Below are 24,814 nucleotides of genomic sequence, written 5' to 3' on the forward strand. Positions count from 1 at the left end.
ACATATTAGTACCAGATAGATAGCTACATATTAGTACCAGATAGATAGATAGATAGCTACATATTAGTACCAGATAGATAGCTACATATTAGTACCAGACAGATAGCTACATATTAGTACCAGACAGATAGCTACATATTAGTATCAGACAGATAGCTACATATTAGTACCAGACAGATAGCTACATATTAGTACCAGACAGATAGCTACATATTAGTACCAGACAGATAGCTACATATTAGTACCAGACAGATAGCTACATATTAGTACCAGATAGATAGCTACATATTAGTACCAGACAGATAGCTACATATTAGTACCAGGCAGATAGCTTCATGTGTGTACCAGACAGATAGCTACATGTTAGTATCAGACAGATAGCTACATATTTGTATCAGACAGATAGCTACATATTTGTACCAGACAGATAGCTACATATTAGTACCAGACAGGTAGTTACATATTAGTACCAGACAGATAGCTACATATTAGTACCAGACAGATAGCTACATATTAGTACCAGACAGATAGCTACATATTAGTACCAGACAGATAGCTACATATTAGTACCAGACAGACAGATAGCTACATATTAGTACCAGACAGATAGCTACATATTAGTACCAGACAGATAGCTACATATTAGTACCAGATAGATAGCTACATATTAGTACCAGATAGATAGCTACATATTAGTACCAGACAGGTAGTTACATATTAGTACCAGACAGATAGTTACATATTTGTACCAGACAGATAGATACATATTAGTACCAGACAGATAGCTACATATTAGTACCAGACAGATAGATACATATTAGTACCAGACAGATAGCTACATATTAGTACCAGACAGATAGCTACATATTAGTACCAGACAGATAGCTACATATTAGTACCAGATAGATAGCTACATATTAGTACCAGACAGATAGCTACATATTAGTACCAGACAGATAGCTACATATTAGTACCAGACAGATAGCTACATATTAGTACCAGACAAATAGCTTCATGTGTGTACCAGACAGATAGCTACATGTGTGTACCAGACAGATAGCTACATATTAGTACCAGACAGATAGCTAAATATTAGTACCAGATAGATAGCTACATATAAGTACCAGACAGATAGCTACATATTAGTACCAGACAGATAGCTACATATTAGTACCAGACAGATAGCTACATATTAGTACCAGACAGATAGCTACATATTAGTACCAGACAGATAGCTACATATTAGTACCAGACAGATAGCTACATATTAGTACCAGACAGATAGCTAAATATTAGTACGATGTATAAGCTGCATATTTCTAGTAGACAGTTAGCTACATATTAGTACCAGACAGATAGCTACATATTTGTACCAGACAGATAGCTACATATTAGTACCAGACAGATAGCTACATATTAGTACCAGATAGATAGCTACATATTAGTACCAGACAGATAGCTACATATTAGTACGATGTATAAAACTAAATATTTCTAGTAGACAGATAGCTACATATTAGTACCAGACATATAGCTACATATTTGTACCAGACAGATAGCTACATATTAGTACCAGACAGATAGCTACATATTTGTACCAGACAGATAGCTACATATTAGTACCAGATAGATAGCTACATATTAGTACCAGATAGATAGCTACATATTTGTACCAGACAGATAGCTACATATTAGTACCAGACAGATAGCTACATATTAGTACCAGATACATGTAGATAGCTACATATTTGTACCAGACAGATAGCTACATATTAGTACCAGACAGATAGCTACATATTAGTACCAGATAGATAGCTACATATTAGTACCAGACAGATAGCTACATATTAGTACGAGACAGATAGCTACATATTAGTACCAGACAGATAGTTACATATTTGGACCAGACTGATAGCTACATATAAGTACCAGACAGAAAGCTAACATATGTGTACCAGGCAGATAGCTACATATTAGTACCGGACAGATAGCTATATATGTGTACCAGACAGATAGCTACATATTAGTACCAGACAGATAGCTACATATTAGTACCAGACAAATAGCTACATATTTGTACCAGACAGGTAGCTAAATATAAGTACCAGACAGATAGTTACATATTTTGGACCAGACAGATAGCTACATATTAGTACCAGACATGTAGCTACATATAAGTACCAGACATATAGCTACATGTGTGTACCAGACAGATAGCTACATATTAGTATACCGGACAGATAGCTATATATGTGTACCAGACAGATAGCTACATGTGTGTACCAGGCAGATAGCTACATATTAGTACCAGACAGATAGCTTTCATATTAGTACAGACAGATAGCTACATATTTTGTACCAGACAGATAGCTACATATTTAGTACCAGACAGATAGCTACATATTAGTACCAGACAAAATAGCTTACATAATTTGTACCAGACAGGTAGCTACAAAAGTGTACCAGACAAATAGCTACATGTGTGTACCAGACAGATAGATACATATTATTACCAGACAGATAGCTATATATGTGTACCAGACAGATAGCTACATATTAGTACCGGACAGATAGCTACATATGTGTACCGGACAGATAGCTACATATTAGTACCAGACAGGTAGCTACAAAAGTGTACCAGACAAATAGCTACATGTGTGTACCAGACAGATAGATACATATTAGTACCGGACAGATAGTTACATATTAGTATCAGACAGATAGTTACATATTTGGACCAGACGGATAGCTACATATTAGTACCAGACGGATAGCTACATATTAGTACCAGATAGATAGCTACATATTAGTACCAGACAGATAGCAACATATTAGTACCAGACAGATAGCTACATATTAGTACCAGACAAATAGCTTCATGTGTGTACCAGACAGATAGCTTCATGTGTGTACCAGAACAGATAGATACATGTGTGTACCAGACAGATAGCTACATATTAGTACCAGACAGATAGCTACATATTAGTACCAGACAGATAGCTACATATTAGTACCAGACAGGTAGTTACATATTTGGACCAGACAGATAGCTACATATTAGTACCAGACGGATAGCTTCATGTGTGTACCAGACAGATAGCTACCTATGTGTACCAGACAGATATCTACATATGTGTACGAGACAGATAGCTACATATGTGTACTAGACAAATAGCTACATATGTATACCATACAGATAGCTACATATTAGTACCAGACAGATAGCTACATATGTGTACCAAACAGATAATTACATATGTGTACGAGACAGATAGCTACAAATTTGTACGAGACAGATAGCGACATATTAGTACCAGACAGATAGCGACATATTAGTACCAGACAGATAGCTACATATTAGTACCAGACAGATAGCTACATATTAGTACCAGACAAATAGCTTCATGTGTGTACCAGACAGATAGCTTCATGTGTGTACCAGACAGATAGCTACATGTGTGTACCAGACAGATAGATACATATTAGTACCAGACAGATAGCTATATATGTGCACCAGACAGATAGCTACATATTAGTACCAGACAGATAGCTACATATAAGTACCAGACAGATAGCAACATATTAGTACCGGACAGATAATTACATATTAGTATCAGACAGATAGTTACATATTTGGACCAGACAGATAGATACATGTGTGTACCAGACATATAGCTACATATTAGTACCAGACAGATAGCTACATGTGTGTACCAGACAGATAGCTACATATTAGTACCAGACAGATAGCTACATATTAGTACCAGACAGATAGCTACATATTAGTACCAGACAGATAGCTACATATTAGTACCAGACATATAGCTACATATTAGTACCAGACAGATAGCTACATGTGTGTACCCAGACATATAGCTACATATTAGTACCAGACAGATAGCTACATGTGTGTACCAGACAGATAGCTACATATTAGTACCAGACAGATAGCTTCATGTGTGTACCAGACAGATAGCTACATGTGTGTACCAGACAGATAGATACATATTAGTACCAGACAGATAGCTACATATTAGTACCAGACAGATAGCTACATATTAGTACCAGACAGATAGCTATATATTAGAACCAGACAGATAGCTACAAATGAGTACCAGACATATAGCTACATATTAGTACCAGACAGATAGCTACATGTGTGTACCAGACAGATAGATACATATTAGTACCAGACAGATAGCTACATATTAGAACCAGACAGATAGCTACAAATGAGTACCAGACATATAGCTACATATTAGTACCAGACAGATAGCTACATGTGTGTACCAGACAGATAGCTACATATTAGAACCAGACAGATAGCTACATATAAGTACTAGACAAATAGCTACATATGTGTACCAGACAGATAGCTACATATATGTACCAGACAGAAAGCTACATATTAGTAGTTCGAAATTCAGGGGTTAAGCTGTTAGTTAAAATGCACAAAACTTGGACTATATAACGCCTAATAATGATGATAATAATGTTCTTATTTTCAGGGGAAAAAAATCTTACCTCTTTAAGCCGTGTTCATAATGAAGTAAAACTATGGCGCCATAAGCTCTTTCATATGAGAACTAATGCATTAAATGAAAAAAAAACTGACACATGCACTTGAACTGGAAAAAAGCAAGCAAATAGCTTTGTTGACAGGAAATACATATAAAGTATGTTAAAAGTACGAGGAGATCGTTAATGTTATTACATGTGATTTCAGTTTGATTTGTGCAAGGCGTTTTGTTATGTGATGCTTTAAGGAAAGGAGGTGTCTGACAATTTAAATGTTTTAACAAAATTCAAATAAATTGTCGAATTGTTTGAAATAAATCAAAAATACAAAACTATTGCAATCATTATCTAACATATGTAGGACACGAAATAACGGGAACAATAACTGCTTTCAACGTTTTCGTTGCCAAAAGATAGCGGAATTTTTGTATTTTGGTGACAAAGAACTTTGATTTTGGAAGGTTCTGAATTGACCGCTGTTACTCATCTATCAAGTATGGCGTTGTTTCATGGAGTTCGTTTTTTGTTATTTTTATTTGGTCAGTGTTCAGCATTTAGTGTTAGGTATGCAATGGAGAGAATAGATGGCGTTGAGTCAAGCATTGCCACACTAAGCAATGCACGACGGTCTGATCTAGCTGAAATATTTGGAAAACTATCTGTAATAGATGACAAATTGAGCAAGTTGGATACAATAAAGGATGTTCCTCACAGTAAAGGAACGAGCACAGAAGTAGATGTATCAGTGATAAGAAAAACTGTCGACTACTAGTATATCATAAAGGGGATTGCCGCGGACAAACTTGAAAATGTTAGAACAAGAGATATGTTTGTCAACTTGGTGAACTCTTTGGCATCTAATAAAAGTAACAGTGCTGATATGTTTCAAAATATAAAAGATAACCTAGAAAGTCAAGCGGAGAAATTATTAAGTACAGAATTGAACATTAAGGAATTGAAGAGAGAAAATGAACGCGTGACTACTAAAGTTGATTATCTTGAAACTAAAATGGAAACATTAGTGAGTACAGAGTTGCTGAACACGGAATTGAGGAAGGATAAAGACTTGATGAATAGTAAAATTGGTAACCTAGAAACCGAGTTGAAAATGAGGAAGAAGACAGAAGAGCGATTGATGTCAAAACTAGAGTCTATATCAACAACAACAACAACAACAACTTTTATTAGCAAATATCGACAAAAACTTGCCTTTGGCTAATGAACAGAAAAAATACTTCAAATATTGATCATATATACAAACATATAAAGCAATTTTATATGAAACAATATTTATCAACACATATACATATATATTCATAGTGATCAGAAAAAGTGTACATTTTAAAGACATCATTTCTAACAGTATATGCTTCTTTAAGATATTTACACATATTCAATACAGTTTTCTTTTTATTTGAACCCCATCATACGGTTGAACAAATTAAGATTTGGCCACGAAATATGTGGCATGTATTTGGTACGAATATTTGAATATTTTTGACAGGTCATAAGAAAAGTGGTACTCTGACTCAATACATTACAATTGCAATATCTACAAATTCTATTTATTCTATCAGTTCCTATATATCTCCCAGTTTTCGATAGCTAGCGAGTGCGCTGATAATCTGAAACATGTAAATAGTTTTTCTCAAATAGTCATTTTCAATAAAATCAAGATATTTTTCATAAACCAAATTCTTTCTTAAATTTTACATAATAATCAAGTTTTTGGACCATACTACGAATAGAACCACTCCATTCTTGTTTAAACTGATCTCTTAATCTGCATTTTAAGATACTCATAGAAATATCGTCGTTGAAAATTGTACCAAAAATATAGCCGTCGGCCGAGAGAATCTAGAAGAGATTTAACATGTTTTTTGCCCATAATATGCCCAATTTTGATTGTTGTTTCTTGATATTGCAGTTGAAAAATGTTTATAAATAAGCGAACTTTTATTTCTGTTTTAAATTTTCACCCAATTAGTTCAAAAACTCTCTCTTTTACATAAGATAGATATCGGATATCTTCCAGTTCTCCCAAAGTACAGCCATATTTGGTGTAGACATTTTAACACCTAGAATCTTTTTTACCAGAAACTTCATTTGAATTCTATCTAGAACATCTGTATTGTAAATACCAAAGACTTCAGCACAATATAGTAGTATTGGTTCTACCCATCCTGTCAAAGAGCAACAGTTTTAGTCCTTAACATCAAACTTTATTCTTGAGAAGATTGAATACAGGCTGTTTACAAGCTTTTAATGCGTGCTCTGATAAAGATTTCATTGCATCATTCATAGACCCATTATACTTAAAGTTAACTCCAAGGTAACAAAATGTTTCTACAACTTCTATTTTCTCAACCATTAATAAACCAATTATTATCAATTTTTGTTTTTCTTTTTCCCTAAATACACAAATATTTGTTTTCTTAACAATTTATTTTCAGACTCCATTTAACAGAATATACGTATAAACTATCTAGCTGCGCTTGGAGACTTTGTGCATTTGTAGTAAATACCACCATATCGTCTGCAAATAGTAACATATAAATATTCAGATAATCAAGTGATTTAGATACGGTTAAGGCAGGTTTGGAGGCAGTAAAGAACCAAGACCGAACAGTCTTTGAAGTAAAGTTCCTCTAAATAATCATGAATGTCATAGTATTACTGGTAATACATTGGTGTTAAAGATAACCATCCTGTGTTATTAACCTGTTTTTAAAGTGTAAATAGGCCAAGAATGGAAAGCAACGTAATCGGTTTATTATGAATTATTTTACACATTTCATCCAATAAAATCGAGAACATGAATCAGGTCTGTAAGAACTGTAATAGTGGCAGTTTTAAATAAGAATCGTTCGGACATATAGTGATCACAATTTAGCCGTCATAGGAAACTTCTGTGGGTTTGTTGTTGGAATGTAAATATTGTCAAGAGTGTCTTTTACAGAACATTAATTTTGTATATATTGTACCGTTTGTACGACCTGGAATTTGTAATCTTCTTGAGTGAATATTGTTAAGGAAGTATCGTGCGTTTGGGATCGGACACAGAGAAATATTCACTTCAACAGATACTTTACGAACTCCAGATTACATTTACAATAATATATATTATATATTCCCTCATACAACGACACTAGTAACCGTGACTGATACTGAATGAATACCAAAAACGTTATACTTGAACAATTTCATATCTATATATATCTCTCGAGTATTGATTATGCTGATTTTCAATGAACATGTAATGGATATGATAATCTGGACAGTTTTTGCTGTGTTCTTGAGATTTCGATCACTACCATTATATCAGTCACATTATGAAATTTGTTATATTTAATTTTTGTGCATATTTTGAATGTAAAAGATATATTCTTGCAAGAATTTCAGTTATACTTGTACATTGCTAAATAAAACTTCTCAAAAGAAAAGGCTGTTTTTTAAATTTTACTCTGTGTGTGTGTCTGTGCGTGCGTGCGTGTGTGCGATTAGTAATAGCCTCACATCGAGAGTGATCATTCATATAGACTAACATAGCGAACGTTGAATACTTCCTGAATGCTAAGGTGAACTTGAAACGTGGAGCCAGTACCCTTCTGTAGGGAAGTATTGAATCTTGGACAATCTTGTGTTCCAAAGGAAAGGCAATTTTTGAAATCTGTGTTCCAAAGAAGGCAATTTTGAACCATTTTGGCCATTTTATCATGTTTTTGTAACGTTGGAAGGGATACAATACATATAACCGTTTACATAAAGCTAACAAAAAGAAATTAGCAACAAATCAAGTAAAACTTCGCCTCAATGGTGCAATTGGTTTTGGAAAATACAAACATTGGTCCCTCTGGCCTTATTTTAATACATTTGGGTACGGCGGAGTAAGAATAGAGACTCCGTCTGTTAGGTGGGCTAGCCCTTTTTTTTCTAAAATAAAACAAAGTCACTTCGCAGGAATAAGAAGCCTATATAATTCTGTCTCATAACTTTATCTTTATGATTTTAAATGGAAATAAGCAAACCAATATTGCCAACTCGGCAACCTTGATCACCATATTTTGGGCGTTTTCTACTTATTGTTCGAACAAGCTTTGTTGTAGTAAAGGCTACTATGACAATGACCTTTGACCAACTGGTCCAAAAATAAAATTGTCTCATTTTCTGGTGATAACTATCCTCAACACCGTATTTTATTACTGTTAACTTAGGTTAACTTTTTTTCTTTGTATTGGTCGAATTGATGTTCAAAGCCACAATGACCTTGTCCTTTGTTCCAAACCTTCACACCAAATTTGAGTACTTATAGCCAGTCTTCTCTAGTTATTATCGGACTAACATTTTCTGGTACATTATCAATAGGGGTCAACCATCAGTTCTCCAAACAAAATCCGAGCATAAAGGGCCAAATTGTTTATTAGTTTTGGTCGGGCGCTGTGTTGTCTTCGCCGGACGAACAGATGTACCGACATACGCTGTGCAAAGCAATATACCCACACTTTTTCAAAGGGAGGTATTATTACATTTGTAACTATATTTAATAAAAACAATTCTCGCAGTGTTTAAATCAAAGTGGCTGATGATTAATGATTTAAGGACAGCATGTTGACAGAGACTCGTAGGTTAATACGGAAACATAAATCTATTTAAAAAAAGAAATAACTAACGACATGGCTAAATACTCTTTATAATGATTTTCTATTATCATAAATGTTAAACTATATATTTATATGACAAAATTAATTGATAAGTAAGAAATTAAATCAAATAGATCTAATTAATATCACATGGAAATCAGAGTTCAATGAATCACGTTATCTTACAATACAGTGTTTGTGAATAAACTTAACATGTGAACATATTTTAAATGTAAATCGAAAATGCATAATTCATGTTGTAATTCTTTTATACAAGTATGTAAATGAATTTTTAAAATTTTACTTAAAAAAACACCAAATTTTTATTAAATTTGCCAATTTTTCAAAATTTTCCCTTTTAAAAATTTTTTTAAATTATTGGGCTTTTAATTTTTTCAAAATGGTAAAGAGGTAAAAAAAGGGAAACATTCTACTGACTTATGCATTTTTCATTATTCCACTTAAAGATGACAAATTTATTTTATATTAAAATTTTTGGCCCAAAAACCCCATTTTTAAAGCAAAGATTTTGAAATTGGTTTTTTAAATTTATGATGCCCTTTTAACATTTATTTGGGTGTTAAAGGGAAAAGACGTGGGTTTAAAGTTTTTTTCACCTGTCCCCCAAAAAGAAAACTTTCGTTTGTTTTTTCGAAAATAAACAAGCAATAATAAATGCATTTTATTGTGTCGTACTAGTAACCACCTAAATGGAAATACTCCATTTACTTGCTAACCTTCAAAATTACATATAAACGCCTGGAAGTTTTTTATATTGTCTTTGATTGTCTCAGTCTTTGAAGAACACAAGTTAAATTAGACACTATACAATTATATTTAATAGTTAAACACAATAAATTAAGAATTAGCGCTTGTCATTTTTTAAAGATCAGCAACTTTTGTAAATACTTTAAAGCACCGGCGTACATACACACAAATCAGCCGTGAAATATAGTACATTAAACTTTTTAAATTGCAATGTCTGCTACAATCATCGCATAGATTCCTTAATAGATGCTTAATTTTTCACAAACATAAATGGGCGGCCCTTCTTTTTCCCGCCTTTTTTCTTTTGACCCACTTTTATCCCGGAAGTGGCAAATGATTGGATTTTTCATACTTAAAGCTTCAAGGTCGGAGTCTTTGAGTTTTGAGAACTTATGTCCATCAAGTCCTTTTTTGTGCGTATGTGTTACAATTCGTTCTTCTACTCCCATATATCTTAGAAATGTAGACATGTCGTCTGCGCTGAAATCTCGTAAACTTCCGTCTGCTGGAATATCTATTTCGTGCTCGGGAATAAATTTTTGTGCGGCTGTAAAACAATCGAGAAAAATATTTATCAGCAATAAGCAATACTTCAGAAAATAAATACATTTTTTCATCACTCATAATGACCTGTACTTTAAATTATGAAGATTATTTGTGTTTTATTTTTGTGATTCAGCAGTAAAGCCATACATATATTACTATGTATACTTCATATCGTTACAAAATGCGGTACAGTACATTTAGAGATTCCAAATATCGGTCATTAAATACTTATTATATTGAAGAGGATTTCTAAGATAAAACTCACGTTTCGTTCCACTTGGTCTGCTCCTTGCTTGTTGTCGGGGTAAGGTTGAAGGGGCAGAGTGGGATTCGTCCTCACGAGTCGGTGATAAGGTACTGAAAAATTAAGCATGACATTTAAATTTCTTCTGTTAAAATCAAAAGTTTTAACTTAATATAGCTTTTAGAACAAACTATGCTGAAATTTAAGGAGGCTGTCACTGTGTTTTTTGTGTATTTGGATAAATGTTGGTCAAGTTGTATAAAAGACCACATATCATTATGACATCTTTATATAGAGAGTTTGACATTAATGGAAGACAGAGATATATCTTTGTGGTCCCAACCTCGTTCAAATTGACCTAAAAACACTCAAAAACAATAAATGCAATGATTCATGATATTTGTGGTTCTATGCCTTCTATACGATTGTAATACAATATACTAATACCGTGGTAATGTGAGGTTATCAAACAATATATGAAACCAAGGTAAACGTAAAAATAAAATAAAAATAGAAAATTCCAATTTAACCAAAGAAAGGGAGGTAAACAAGATTACTTTATCAAAAAAATAAAATATTCGATTGTGTCCCTTGCTCTGTGGCACTTGGAATTAATAAACAAGAGCTCTCAATCGGACAATGTGCTCGATTTGTCTCAATGTTTTATAGAGCCTTTCACAAATTGTTCATTGGTGAAAATGTATGCTAGAGTTATGGGTCTTTCACAGTAGCCTTAAAATATATTCAAGAGTTTCTTGTGAATACCTAAGTTTTTGAGAGAGAAAGAGTAAAAACCTTGGCAATAAGTGGTCCGCCAACGCAAACCCGTGTAGAGTAGGATAACGCCACTATTATGTATACATGTAATTCAAAAACTACAGTAAAGAAACAACACATCCCTTGATATAGGAAAAAAAAGTTGAATTTATAAGAGCATACATTCAGCAAACAAAGGCGTGTTCGTTGATGAAACATAAGGAGCGCTATCGTGCCCGTATATCAGTAACCGTACTAATATCTGTTACAGACGACATTCAAACTTTGTAAACCATGTCTGATTTAATCTTCCGGTACAATGATAGTAATACATGATAAAATGACAATATAACATGATCTTATACGAAATAACTCATCCTAAATTAATGACAGTGAATCTTGATATTTCTGATCAACCCGTTGTTTTTCTAAATAGAAGTTTTAAGGTGTTCCGTGTGGGACATCGCGACGACCCCCGATAAACCTAAAACGCCGACGCGACGATACAATACGCCTTGCGAAATCGAACTTAAATAAATTTTGTATAAACAAACTAGAAAAAAAAATGTAAAATAAACAATGCAATTATGTATTATATTTTTGTAAAAATATGTAAGTAGCTTTTTTATGATATTTATTATCGAGTTTTTTACCATTCGACCATAATGACAAAAACACGACATATTTGAGCTGTCGTGGTTACCTTTTGTCTTTTTGTCCAACTCAATCATCACGACACAAATCAGACACATAAAAACACTGCTAAAGTACGACACTATAATTGCATTTATGTTTAAATACCTACAATGACATTATTGTTCGATATATTGGTAAACCTTCTAAAATTAGATAATATCTTTCTTAGTAAAAATTGTGCTGCCATAACCGGGCACTTGACCTGACCCTGTACATGCCTAGAAGTACAAATTCCATTATCTTTTCAATCATAATGATATTATCTGTGATTGATTTTTTTTTCGTTTAGTTTTGTTCAAATAAGAAAGTATTGTAACGATATATCGATATTTTAACCAGACATGAATAGGCCTGTGTAACACAGTTTCTCAATAGTAAAATAAACAATAAACAATGCTAATTTCAATCGCCAGCTGATTTTCAATTGTCAGTAAAACAAAACAAATATAATTATGTATACATATATATAAATACCTTTCGTTTTCGGCAGCCATAGTTTCCTTAAACTTCATAGTTATAAAATGTAAATCTTTGTAAAAATATTTTTACTGAAACATCAAGTGAAGTGAATGAAATCTAATCCGTATATGGTCACATTGTCCACGATCGGTATATATTTATACACAGGCAATGTATATACTTTTTTAAGCCTACATGTTTTGTAGGTGTGAGATATTAGTCATAAATGTAATCTACTTAATATATTTTAAATTGTAACGATCCAATGAAAACTTCTGATATAAACTCATCAAATTATTGTGTTTTTATTGTCAACACTGTACACAAAATTCCTGCGATCATTTCATCTGATCAAGATAGCCGTGGGCGGATTTTTTGATTGTGATAGTCAAGTCTCGAACGCTTCGCTAACTTCGTTTTAAATGTAAATAAAATTTTACATATATTAAAATGTAAATATAGCTAAAATATTTATTGAATGCAATGTAGGCCTTGCTTGGATGACTTGCAGTTATACATTTTATGTAGTAGATATAAGCCGAAAACTGTCCAATATGTAAAATATTGAATTTCATGAGGCGTGTAGCGCCGAAGGGAATTCAATATTTTACTTATTGGTCAGTTTGAGGCTTATATCTTACTTAAATTACTACTTTTACTATCAAATATCATGTTATCTATCGAAAAATAAGAACTAATGTATTTTTGAGCTAGAAATGTACAATATTAATGTTTTAGCAATTATCTTTTTCTTACTTGCAAAACCCTATAGGTAGCCTCTTGAATAACAAAATGTCCGTAGCATGAAATTTTCATGTTTTGAAATATGACCAATTATGTACATGAACACAATGACATACACAAAATATACCAGTTACACAAAATGCTGGACTTACACACATACAGTACTGTATACATGAATTTACATTTGGGATTTTTACAAGGAATAATAAAAATGATATGTTTTCAAATTTGTGTTGAATCTCTGATATTTTAAATAATTGACTGAAACAATCTATGACTTTAAAGAAGGATTTTTACTGACCATTTAGTGTTAAAATGATATTTTTACTTTACTACAACTATCACGGATGTAAAATTTTGGATATTAATGCAACAAAATGATATTTTCTTATTTTTGAATTGATATTTGTCATACCACAGGAGTCTGGAATCGTTTCTTTATATAAGCAGTCAAACATAACCGCTTTTGTTTTAAATAGATGAATTTATTTTCTCTATTGTATTTAAAAGCTGACCATTACCCTTATTTAAAAAGTTGACCTAACTGAAACATATCGTAGTATACATGTATTTAAAACAGAAAAAAACGGACAATAGACTAGAAATGAATCCCATAAAAATCATATCTTAACTGACGCTCCGCTATCTTTCACTTGGAAAGCGTAAACAGTGATATGATGTTAAGAGCTTGAAAACCGAAAATCAGTAGGTTTGGAATAATAATTCGCTAAATGAGCCAGAGAACAAGACTAGTATTTTTCTTTTCCTAAAATTATTTAATTGCGTAATGGGCGAAGGAAAGACATTGCATCATTCCTCGTGTTAACTTCTGAGATAAGAGGCTACATTTAACTTAATCGTTTTTTGTTTGTTTGTTTGTTTTTTTTTGTTTGTTATTAATTCTTTTTGTTTTCTTTTTTTTATTTGGAGAATTTTCCACAAAATCCTGTGGTCATACAAGTTTCTTTCAAGAGACGGCACGCTGTCTAATATTAATGTGTTACACGATTAATATTGGACTTACACATTAATATTGGACACCTACCTGTACTGTATCAAAAATACAGTACGGTCAGAACAAAGGAATGACGTCATAGTAGTAATTTAAAATTACAGAAAACGACTCGACATGACAGATTGGATAAACGCGAGTAATTAGAATTTTTTATTTGAACAATCTTAAGGCAAAAGCTATTATTATATATCTTAGTTTTCTAGTAACGGTAATTTGATATCCCGCGCACATGAAAAAAATTCGGTACTCGAAAAACTCTGATCGGTATGTAGTTATTTAAGAAATAAAGCAAGACAAAAAACGGAATGTTGCACTCTGTACTTTGTAACAATGATTTCTACTTAAAACAAGAGCACGTATGCGTTGTTAACGCTCTTCTGTTGAAAATTCTACGATCATAAGGGACATAACTCCGAAGATATTGCTTTCAGTTATGCCCAGTTTAACAATTGCATCTGGTCAGGATAAGCAAGTATTCCAAGTTTCATGTTGATAGCCTTTAAAATGTTTTAAAGAACGTCACAGTGATCCTTATAGCTCGACTTTTTCTTCGAAACAGACTAGCTAAAAATATATTGTACACAAAGTTATCTTGGTTTTTAATACATTGCATAAATTTACACGGTAACAAACACAACAAGAGCTGTCACTGGAGACAGCGAAGCTCGACTAATAAAATACTGGACGCAGTAAGGAAGACAAAACTATGAAAGAAAAATCAATTATGTATAATTATGTTTTAAGTTAAAGTAAAAAAATAACATTGTTAACATAAATTCCAAGATCTAGGGGAATAATTCTAGAAATAGTCTCGCTAGAGTTATGAACCTTGTCACACAACATGTGTGTAATGATAAGAAATATATATTTGAAGTTTGAAGAGTAAAGAAGTTATAATATTTCTTAAAGAAAATCCTAAGTTCAAAGAGAGATAAATCTGAAAATATTGCTTCAAGAGTTCTGAACATTGTCCCTTAAAATGTAATTGATGATAAGGAATAAGTATTTGAAGTTTGAGATAGATACCCTTAAAACTAAAAAAGTCAAAAATAACATTTTTCTAGTAAAAAAAAATCTAAGTTTATAGGGAGATAATTCTTGCAATATTGGTGCTAGAGTTATGAACCTTGTCACATAAGATGTGGATGATGATAAGGTACATATATTTAAAGTATGAAATTGATCCCTTAAGAAATGAAGAAGTAACAGTAAAAAGCAGAATTTTTTCAGGAAAGTTCTAAGTTCAAGGAGAAATAAATCTGAACATATTGGCGCTAGAGTTATTAACCTTGTCGCATAAGATGTGGTTGATGATAAAGAACATATATTTGAAGTTTGAAGTTGATACCTTAAGAAATGACAAAGTATAGTGAAAAATATTTTACTGCACCAAAACTTTAATCTGAAATCTGGACGCGGACGCCGACGCCACCGCCGACGCCGGGGCGAGTAGGACAGCTCTCTATATACTTCGTATAGTCGAGCTAAAAAAGAAAACAAGCAAGTTTTATATAATTATGCTAAAACCTATCGCATGTCCCAGTACGATTGAATACCAACAAAAATACATGTGCACAAATACGAGTAAAAAGAGTACATGTCTGTAACTGATGAAAATTGATACACTTTAATGTATCGTGCATTTTGTCCTTTGTTCATTCGTTATAAAAAATGAGGAAACTATATGCTTTTAGGAGGATTTAATTACACGTGCCTAAAACGTACACACTTGTTTGAACTTAAACACCAATTACGAGAAGTATAGTTTATTGACATGAAAGACCATCCTTTATGAAGAAAAATAGAAGAAAAAAGTAAAGCGACGAAGCAAATAGATTGAAAAATTTATTCAAATTTCCTACATATGTTTTTGACCATCTTATAATAAAATATTTTACCCACCAAACTGTTATCTAAATATCTATTATCATCTAAATGGGCAATACCGACAACTCACTTAACTGAGGCTTATTAACAATCAACTTAAGTTTCATTACAATCATTGATTACTTTATTTTATTTATATTATTGATTTCTTGATATTGATTGCACTGAAATGTACATGTTACTTTAAAAACAAATTGTATATGATGATGCACTGTGTATACAAATCAAAAGTAAAAGTTCAGTTCTGTTCTGTTATCAACAACAACAGATGTGTCTATCATTTTTATAGTATTAAAGTCGAAACTAGTAGAATGTGCTTTCTTGACTTTATTTACATTATAATTGTATTTTGACAAATTGTACTTTCATATAAATTACATACCATTTAAACAGTTTCATGCCATATACAAACATTGAAATTAAATGACAAATTTTAATCAACAAACTAGATTTAGAGAATTAACTTATAAAGAATTCATTTTAGTTCGATCGAAACTGTTACTTTATACAGACACACTCGAGACTAAGCAGTGAGTGTTAACCTAATTCACGGATTTATATTACAGTATAAATATAAATCCGTGCCTAATTGCATCACGAATTGTTTACGATAACGTAGAAATATTATATATTAAAGGCCCATTATGTCCAAGCTTTTTTATTTTTGGTGTACTTATATAGTTTCCAAGAAGTTACTTATTTGCAAATTACCTGAACCATCTTTTTCTTCTGTTGCTTTTTTGGAATTTAGTACAGTTATAGTGATTTAGTATTTCACAAAATACTATTTTGTTTACATGTTGGCACATTTATGACAAATTATTGCAGATATAGCGCTATTTTCATAAGGTAACATGATTGAATTCATGCTTGCCTTTTTTAAAAAAGTAAAAATGTATGCGTTTCTGAGACACCAGAGCATCATGACACATTATAAAATATTACTGATGTACGTTAAATGGTTTAATTTATATTACATGTTTTAGTGGTTAAGTGTACATTCAATATATTACCAGTCATGGTACATTTATAATCAAAAGTGTACATTTAATATCGCCTGTATACATATGATATATGGCCAGTGCACATTTATTTCTAATATCGTATATTTCATATTAATTAGTTTAAAATTAATATCACTATCGTAAGTACACATTAAACATTAACCAGTATAAAATAATGTAACTAGTGTACATTCAACACTTCTTGTGTACATTAATATTGCTAGTGTACACTAAACACTGACAGCTTAAAATTGATTACTAATGTACACGTCATATTGTTTTTGTAACTTTAATATTACTAGAAAAAAAAAACGATTTCATTCATTCTTTTAATAAATTGTATTGCCGTGTTAAGCTTTGAACACATATTTTAAGTTGAACGATTTTATTCAATGATAAAATCTTCAAAGTACATTTAACATCCTTCAATTTAAACCACTAAATAGTTTAGAAATATTTTCAATTTAAGCTACCCTTCAATTTTGTACGCACCAAGGCACCAATCAATTTCACGCTGTCAATCCTTACATAGAGAATATATTATAAAGACTTAAATGTTGTATTATAGTACCACAAAAAGAACGTAAATCCTCGCATCAAGAGTTGGTGAGATTTCGGCATATTTCGCTATTTTACGTGAATTATAAAGGTCAGTGACCAATACTACCAATGTGTGTTACATAAAACTGTCAAAAAAGTATTAATCAAATTTTTTAATCGTATATTTTAAGCTCTTCTCACTTCTCTTATTGGTAGACAACAGTAAAGATAGTCCGTCACCTTAGTGCTGTTAATGAAAGGTGGCGATTATAACAATTCATTTGCCCAAAAATTTATTTCAGATTGTTGTGTAGGCAACATGGACGCTTAAAACTCTTAAAACACATGGCGAAAAGTGATGAAAATCGCTATTTGAAAGAAAAGAAAAACGTATTTTAGTGTACGTAGGCAATAACAATGTGTACACAAACCGATTATGTCAATATATACATATTACACCCGATTAGCACTTGAAGATTTATTAAAGAAATCAGGTGTGTTGTTATTAGTTAACTCATTTTAGGACTGTTGCTCTACTTCTCAAGACAGAATCGTTTATCTACATGAATGGTATGCTGCAAAAAATTGGTAGTGCCTTGAAATAATGCGCTAGAATGAATAGTCATGCGCGGCAAAACCGCTCAAATAGTGAGGGCGCCACGTCGCTATGGAACTATGTATGGGCGCTGTAAATTTAGTTCTTTAAAATGTTTAGTCCCCTTTTTCAAATAATCCCTAGTTTGACTATTCACATTTTAAATGTACAGTTATTTCCATAATTAAGAATGACAATGGGTTAAATGGTCTTAATTGGGAGGAGGGAGGGGGAGTCTATCTGTCTTAAAGTCATACCGAGCGTAGAAAAGTTCTAACGTTTATCTTAACGTCTTACAGTTTGTGTTTAAAAGACTAGTTAACAGGTGTCGAAATAAACATTTTAGTGTACATGGCTTAAAGTCTAACCTATGACTACAGAGCTCCCAGTGACAAAGTATGTTACATTTCAGGTTTACTCCAATGTTATGATTGGGCTCTCCTCCGCCTTCGGTAATACCGCCTCCGTGGTCGAGGGATTAGAGTCGATGACATCTAATCCAGTTACCTCTGGTTCGATCCCCGGAGGATGCTTTGGTAGTTTAGCACGGAGGAAGGTAGTCTAGTACTGGTGTAACTCTCCAGGAACGATGGTTAGGAAACTACCCGCCAATATGACTGAAATACTGTTGGGAAAAGGCGTAAAATGAAAAAAACAACAAAAAACAAATCCGCTTTCAGTAATGCAGGGAAGGCACTGAATACTTGAAGGCGGATGTTTACACTCATGTCTATGCTTTTACAGATCATGTTTATAATGGTGTCATCATGCAGTTGGGCATTTTGACGATGATCTGTATCATGACATTATGTTCCAACATAATATGTTACAATATAGCAAATAATAAAGATATTCTGGACCTTCACGGAGCTTTTACAAAAGTTGTTATTGTTGTTTTTTTTAGAATTTTTCATGACCTATTTTCTTTGACGGAAAGTTTTAAGCTGTGCAATACGCCAGAAGAAACATGTCTTCGTTCTCCGCGAGGGGTTTTGCATAACTAGGAGACATAGGAGATCTATCTAAAGAGAATATTTTTTACGGCGATGGTACAGATTGAATGACACAGCAAGAAATAGACGGCTAGTTTACTTTATTTCAGCTTCAACTTGATTGCATATTGCTTTGTTCTTATTCCTTTTCTATCAAAGGATGGATGTTGTCTCCTAAGATTGTCAATATGTCAATATTAACCGAATCACCCACTTCACTTATATTAGGCGTTCCAGAATTGTAAGTTATCAATAAATCAATATAAACATTGATATTCCAACGACTTCATGGTAGAACAAATTAAATAGATGTCTTTAATGTGGTTATTTTTCTTCTAAAATTATTATATTAAAGGTTGTCTTTCGAGATCTATTATGTTAAATTGTCAGTTACTGAAATTCGTGTATTCATTCTTTATTTACAATCTTATACAAAAGCAAGACGTGTTTGCAAGTTTTAGAAATTGTAAACGATAAATGAATTTTATCGCGAAAATGGGGACTATTAAATCTTAAATCTTTTCAAACATTTTATGACGTGAACATTGAATAAAACAGTTATTCAAAGAATGTTTAAGGACAGGATGATAATAATTTTCAAATTGTATTCTCTATATAGCTATCATATTTATGAAAGGCCAACGATAGAATCTGTATTCTAGATGAAGAGATTCTTTACAATTTAATGACTGTTGAATATTTTACCCAACAAAATCGTATTCAAGGTGACATCAATTTTGAAAATTTTGTAAAGTAATAAAAACCATGAAATTAATCGTTACTGTCATATATGAAAAGAAAACACCTTGAAGTGCAAAATAACCTTACAGTATGTGATTTTTTGTGTGTGTGCAGAGAGACAGTAACGAAACCTTGTGCGACTTCTGTGCGTATGTATGTCAAACATAATGAAATGTGTGGTGAAGTAACTTGAGTACAAAAAGTTATTTTCAACTTTTTATATACAGTGACGGAAAGAAAGAATATCGAGTTATGGAACTCTTTCGAAACAATATTACTGTATACACCTATGGTTGATTCATAATGTTAATGCTAAAAATGAAAGAGTTCCATAACTCTTAAAAGATGCAACAAAATGTTCAGCCATTTATAATTTCGGTCAAACATAAAATACAAAAATAAAAATCACTTACAATATGCATCGTATATTCAAGAAGGTCCTGTTCTAATAAGGGCCCATTATATATGTTTCTTTCATTATTGCAGTAATAATAATGTTATGTTTATCAAACTGAGAACAAATGCTTAAGTACTAGGAATGGAACATCAAAAAGAAAGAATCTTGTTCAACCAGAAAATTGTTTGGCAACGGTAACTATATGCATTATACACCACGGATGTGCTCTACGGTTGCAAACAAATGAACTTGTAACGTTTTATATATACTTAGAAAATGTGACCAATACCTTTGGTTGCATACTGTCACAAAACAGTTAAAGTTTAATGCATATTGTATACCTATAGAAACAAATATGACATGCTTATTTTGTTTAGTTATTTGCATGACAAAGTTAACTTACTCATTGACATGAAAACGATATTTCTTTTACACTTTTGGATATCAATATGTTTTAACTGAATTATATGTTATTTTTATTTCTATAAGGTTACAAAAACTGAACAGAAAATTTATTTTAGACTTTACTATGTACTTTTCATTCCTATGGTCTTGCTTCATTGTAATAACTTGTTACAATGAACTGAAAAAGCAAGACTGTAGATATGAAAAATGCATATGCAATCAACTGGAAAAATAATTATCATATGTTCGTAATTAAATACCGTAACACGTGCACTGTAAACGGGTTCATCAATTCAAATTGACCACTAGGCCTTAAAAATAGTTGGCTGATTGAATTATTGTTACATAGTCAAACGTATGTAAATATGACCTTTGTTGAAAAGTTATCTCTAATAAGACGTAAAATTTCATTTTAATTGTTGAAAAATAAATGGCGACCTTCTGTCATACTTCTTTCTTTGACCTCTATTTGACGGTGTTTTAGACGTCAACTTTGCCTATATTCTATCTTATTCTAAGTCATTAAAACAGTGTCCTTACCTATCCCAGTCACCATATTCTTTATTCCCTATAAATCCGTTGTTCTGATTGGTTGTTGAATGTGACGTTGGTGACTTTTCACCCTGAATCTTTAAGGTTTCGTACGTTGACCTTTCACCCCGACTCTTTAAGTTTTCGTATGTTTGACCATTACTATTAATGGAAGCGTTTGTTACAGTAAATTCCTCACGACTCGAAAGTCTATTTAATGCGTACTGCTTCATTTTCAGAAGCTGCACCGATTCACCCATGTTGTCGTCTGCTGGTCAAGTCGTCAAAATATAATTGTCGTCTGCTATTTTAAATATAAGATAAAGTTATCTTCCTCATGTAATTTCCACGTTCAGTATCACTTCGAATCAGAAAGTTTTACTTACTTATAATATTTTTTAATATAAACACAAAATTAATCCTTCTTAATTAGTAGGAATCTACCCGACTTACAAGTGCTTCTCGCTTAAAAATCGTGAATTCATTGCATATTTGACTATGAAGTAATTATCTTTTCTATATAAACGTGTACAAAATGTTTACGGATGGCTAAAGCCTCGCTTCATTTATCGGATTTCAATAACAGTAAAAAGTCCCATACCATTTTCACTCAATATTTTACACATGAATTCCGATTTTATTCATTTTCGACAGGTAGATGACTTGCGCCGATTGAATGGAATAATTTCTTCATTGAAGATTAAAATGTAAATTTAAGAATGGAAGTAAATAGAAATAGGTCAATGATGTATAATTTCTATCTTTTAAAGGTTAAATCACTGACGTTAAGATGTATTGCAATATATGTCCATTTAACTAAAAAATCTCCGATGTATTATATTTAATAAAGCTAAGATATGCTTTCATATATTCCAGTTGCGATGTGAAATACTTTATCCATGATATGCTTTCATGCCCCAAATTTAAACGTGAGATACCTTTTCCATGAAAATTATGCTTTCATTCAACCAAATTTTAACGTGAAATACTTAATCTATGATATGCTTTCATAGAACCAAAAATAGATGTGGTAAATTTGTATATCTATCCCGGGATATGCTTTCACAAAACGAAATTCTAATTTTATTAACCCGATATATACTTTTATGTATCCAAATTCCAATGTGATATAACTAACCCTACATATGCTTTCATATAACCATATGCCTATATGATGTGCTGAACACGTTAACTCCGATGTGATATACGCATACTTAACCAGAGATATGCTTTCATATAACACAATTCCGATGTGATATGCTTAAACCAAGGTATGCTTTCATATAACCAGATTTCGATATGATATACAGAATCCGAGATATGCTTTCATATAACAATAATAATAATAATAATAATAATAATAAAGACTTTATTTAACGAGAGAACTCATTTGAACAAACATATCAATCTTCCATGAGGCCCTCAACAAGGAACAATATAAATTTAACATTTTCAAACTATTAAAATACATAAATGTAAAAACATACAGGAGATTATCAATTTGTATACATCAATGCGTGATAAAACCTCAAGTATAAGGTTTTAAAATGGTTAACAGATGTAGCAGACTTAATATAATCAGGAAGGCCGTTCCAATACAAGATCCAGAATAAACAAAAGACTTACGAAATTGTTCAGTATTTGGTCTAGGGGTATAAAGTTGAAAATCAGATGATGAACGCAAAATGCGAGTATGAACATCTGACGATAAAATGAAATTATTCAATAAATAGGAAGGCGCCTGATTATTTATTATTTTAAACATCATAATAGCTTTTTGAAAAAACAACCCTCTGTGAAAAGGTCATCCAGTGGAGTTCAGAAAATAGTGCAGCAGATGGAGTGTCATAATCTTTGTCTAGAATTAGTCTTGCAGCTCTCTTTTGGAACTTAATGAGTTTATCTTCTAGAAAAGACGTACAGTTACCATAAATTATGCAACAATAATCAAGATGTGGTAAAATATATGCATTGTAAAACATTTTACGTACAGGTATAGATATGAATAATTTTATACGTGATAATAAATGTAACAATGAGTTACACTTTTTAAGAACATTATCAATATGGCTTTGCCAAGACAAGGTGTTATTAATTGTAATACCCAATAATTTTTCTTCAGAGCTACAGAAAATTTGCTCTGTTTTATATAAAATACAAGGATTACTTTCATGAATATAATTTTGCTTGTGTTTTGAGGAAATATACATGACCTTAGTTTTGTTAACATTGATAGACATGCGATTCAAATCACACCATTTGTTGGCATTTAAAAGATCATGAGTAAGAGATTCAACTACTCTGTTTAGGGATACATCAGAGGTTTAAAGGGTGGTGTCATCAGCAAAAATATCAGTTTCTGTTCTTTCCATAGACAAAGGCAGGTCATTGATATATATTAAAAACAGTATAGGACCTAGCACTGAGCCCTGAGGAACTCCAGTAGTTACTGAACTTGACTCTGAATATAAACCGGATATGTAAGTTTGTTGGGTTCTGCAATCTAAATAGGAGGAAAACCAAGCAACTGATGAAGGGTCTAGGTTATACATTCTAAGCTTTTCAATAATAATAGAGTGATCCACAAAGTCAAAAGCTTTAGAGAGATCAAGGAAAATTGAACCAACTATTTCATTTTTGTCAATAGCTGTAATCCAATCATCAATAATTCTAATCAATGCTGTTTGACATGAATGATTTGACCTGAATCCAGACTGACGTTGGTATAGAAGTTGATTTTTCTCAAGGTATTGCTTTAAATGTGAACTGACATGACGTTCAAGAATAAGTGATATCAAGGGAAGTATGGAAATTGGCCTATAATTTCTTTTATCACTTTTAGAACCCTTTTTATGTATAGGAATGACTTTTACATTTTTGAATGATTTAGGAAATGTATTGTTAAGAATACTGTTATTGAATATAGTGGTAAGTATGGGAGCAATAATATGAGCCGATAACTTTAGAAACCTTGCACTGAGACCATCTGACCCACATGACTTTGTAATATCAATCGATTTTAATTGGTTCAACACATAAGAGAGCTCTATTTTAGGTATTTTGAAAGAGGGTATATGCTGAAGTTTAGATGCATTTAGTTCAACTAGCTCAGGGTTTTCATAACCAGTCTGATTAATGGTAGGATGGGATTGGTGGAGATTCACAAATTGTCTGTTGAATAAATTTGCAGTGATTAAAGGGTCAGAAACCGGGTTGCCATCATCATCATCAATAAAATGTGTTTGAACCTTGGATTTGTAACCAGATAATTCATTTAGACCAGTCCATAATTTCTTTGGGTTGTGTTTGTTTTTATTGATGGTATCATTATAATAT

The 24,814-nt window shown here is 32.1% G+C and overlaps 1 protein-coding gene across 1 annotated transcript; it reads right to left on the bottom strand.

Moving 5' to 3' along the window:
• Positions 1–10,165: 10,165 nt before the first annotated feature.
• LOC132756267 (uncharacterized) lies at positions 10,166–22,035 on the bottom strand. Its single transcript, XM_060747285.1, has 3 exons — positions 21,488–22,035; positions 10,738–10,829; positions 10,166–10,473 (listed from the first exon to the last, which is right to left on the bottom strand). Exons 1-3 carry the CDS (start codon positions 21,736–21,738, stop codon positions 10,166–10,168), a joined length of 651 nt encoding a protein of 216 aa, XP_060603268.1. The 5' UTR covers positions 21,739–22,035.
• Positions 22,036–24,814: the final 2,779 nt, after the last annotated feature.

The sequence above is a fragment of the Ruditapes philippinarum genome, unplaced genomic scaffold (assembly GCF_026571515.1).
Source record: "Ruditapes philippinarum isolate M1 unplaced genomic scaffold, ASM2657151v2 ctg8729_1_1_1_1, whole genome shotgun sequence".
NCBI lineage: Eukaryota > Metazoa > Mollusca > Bivalvia > Venerida > Veneridae > Ruditapes > Ruditapes philippinarum.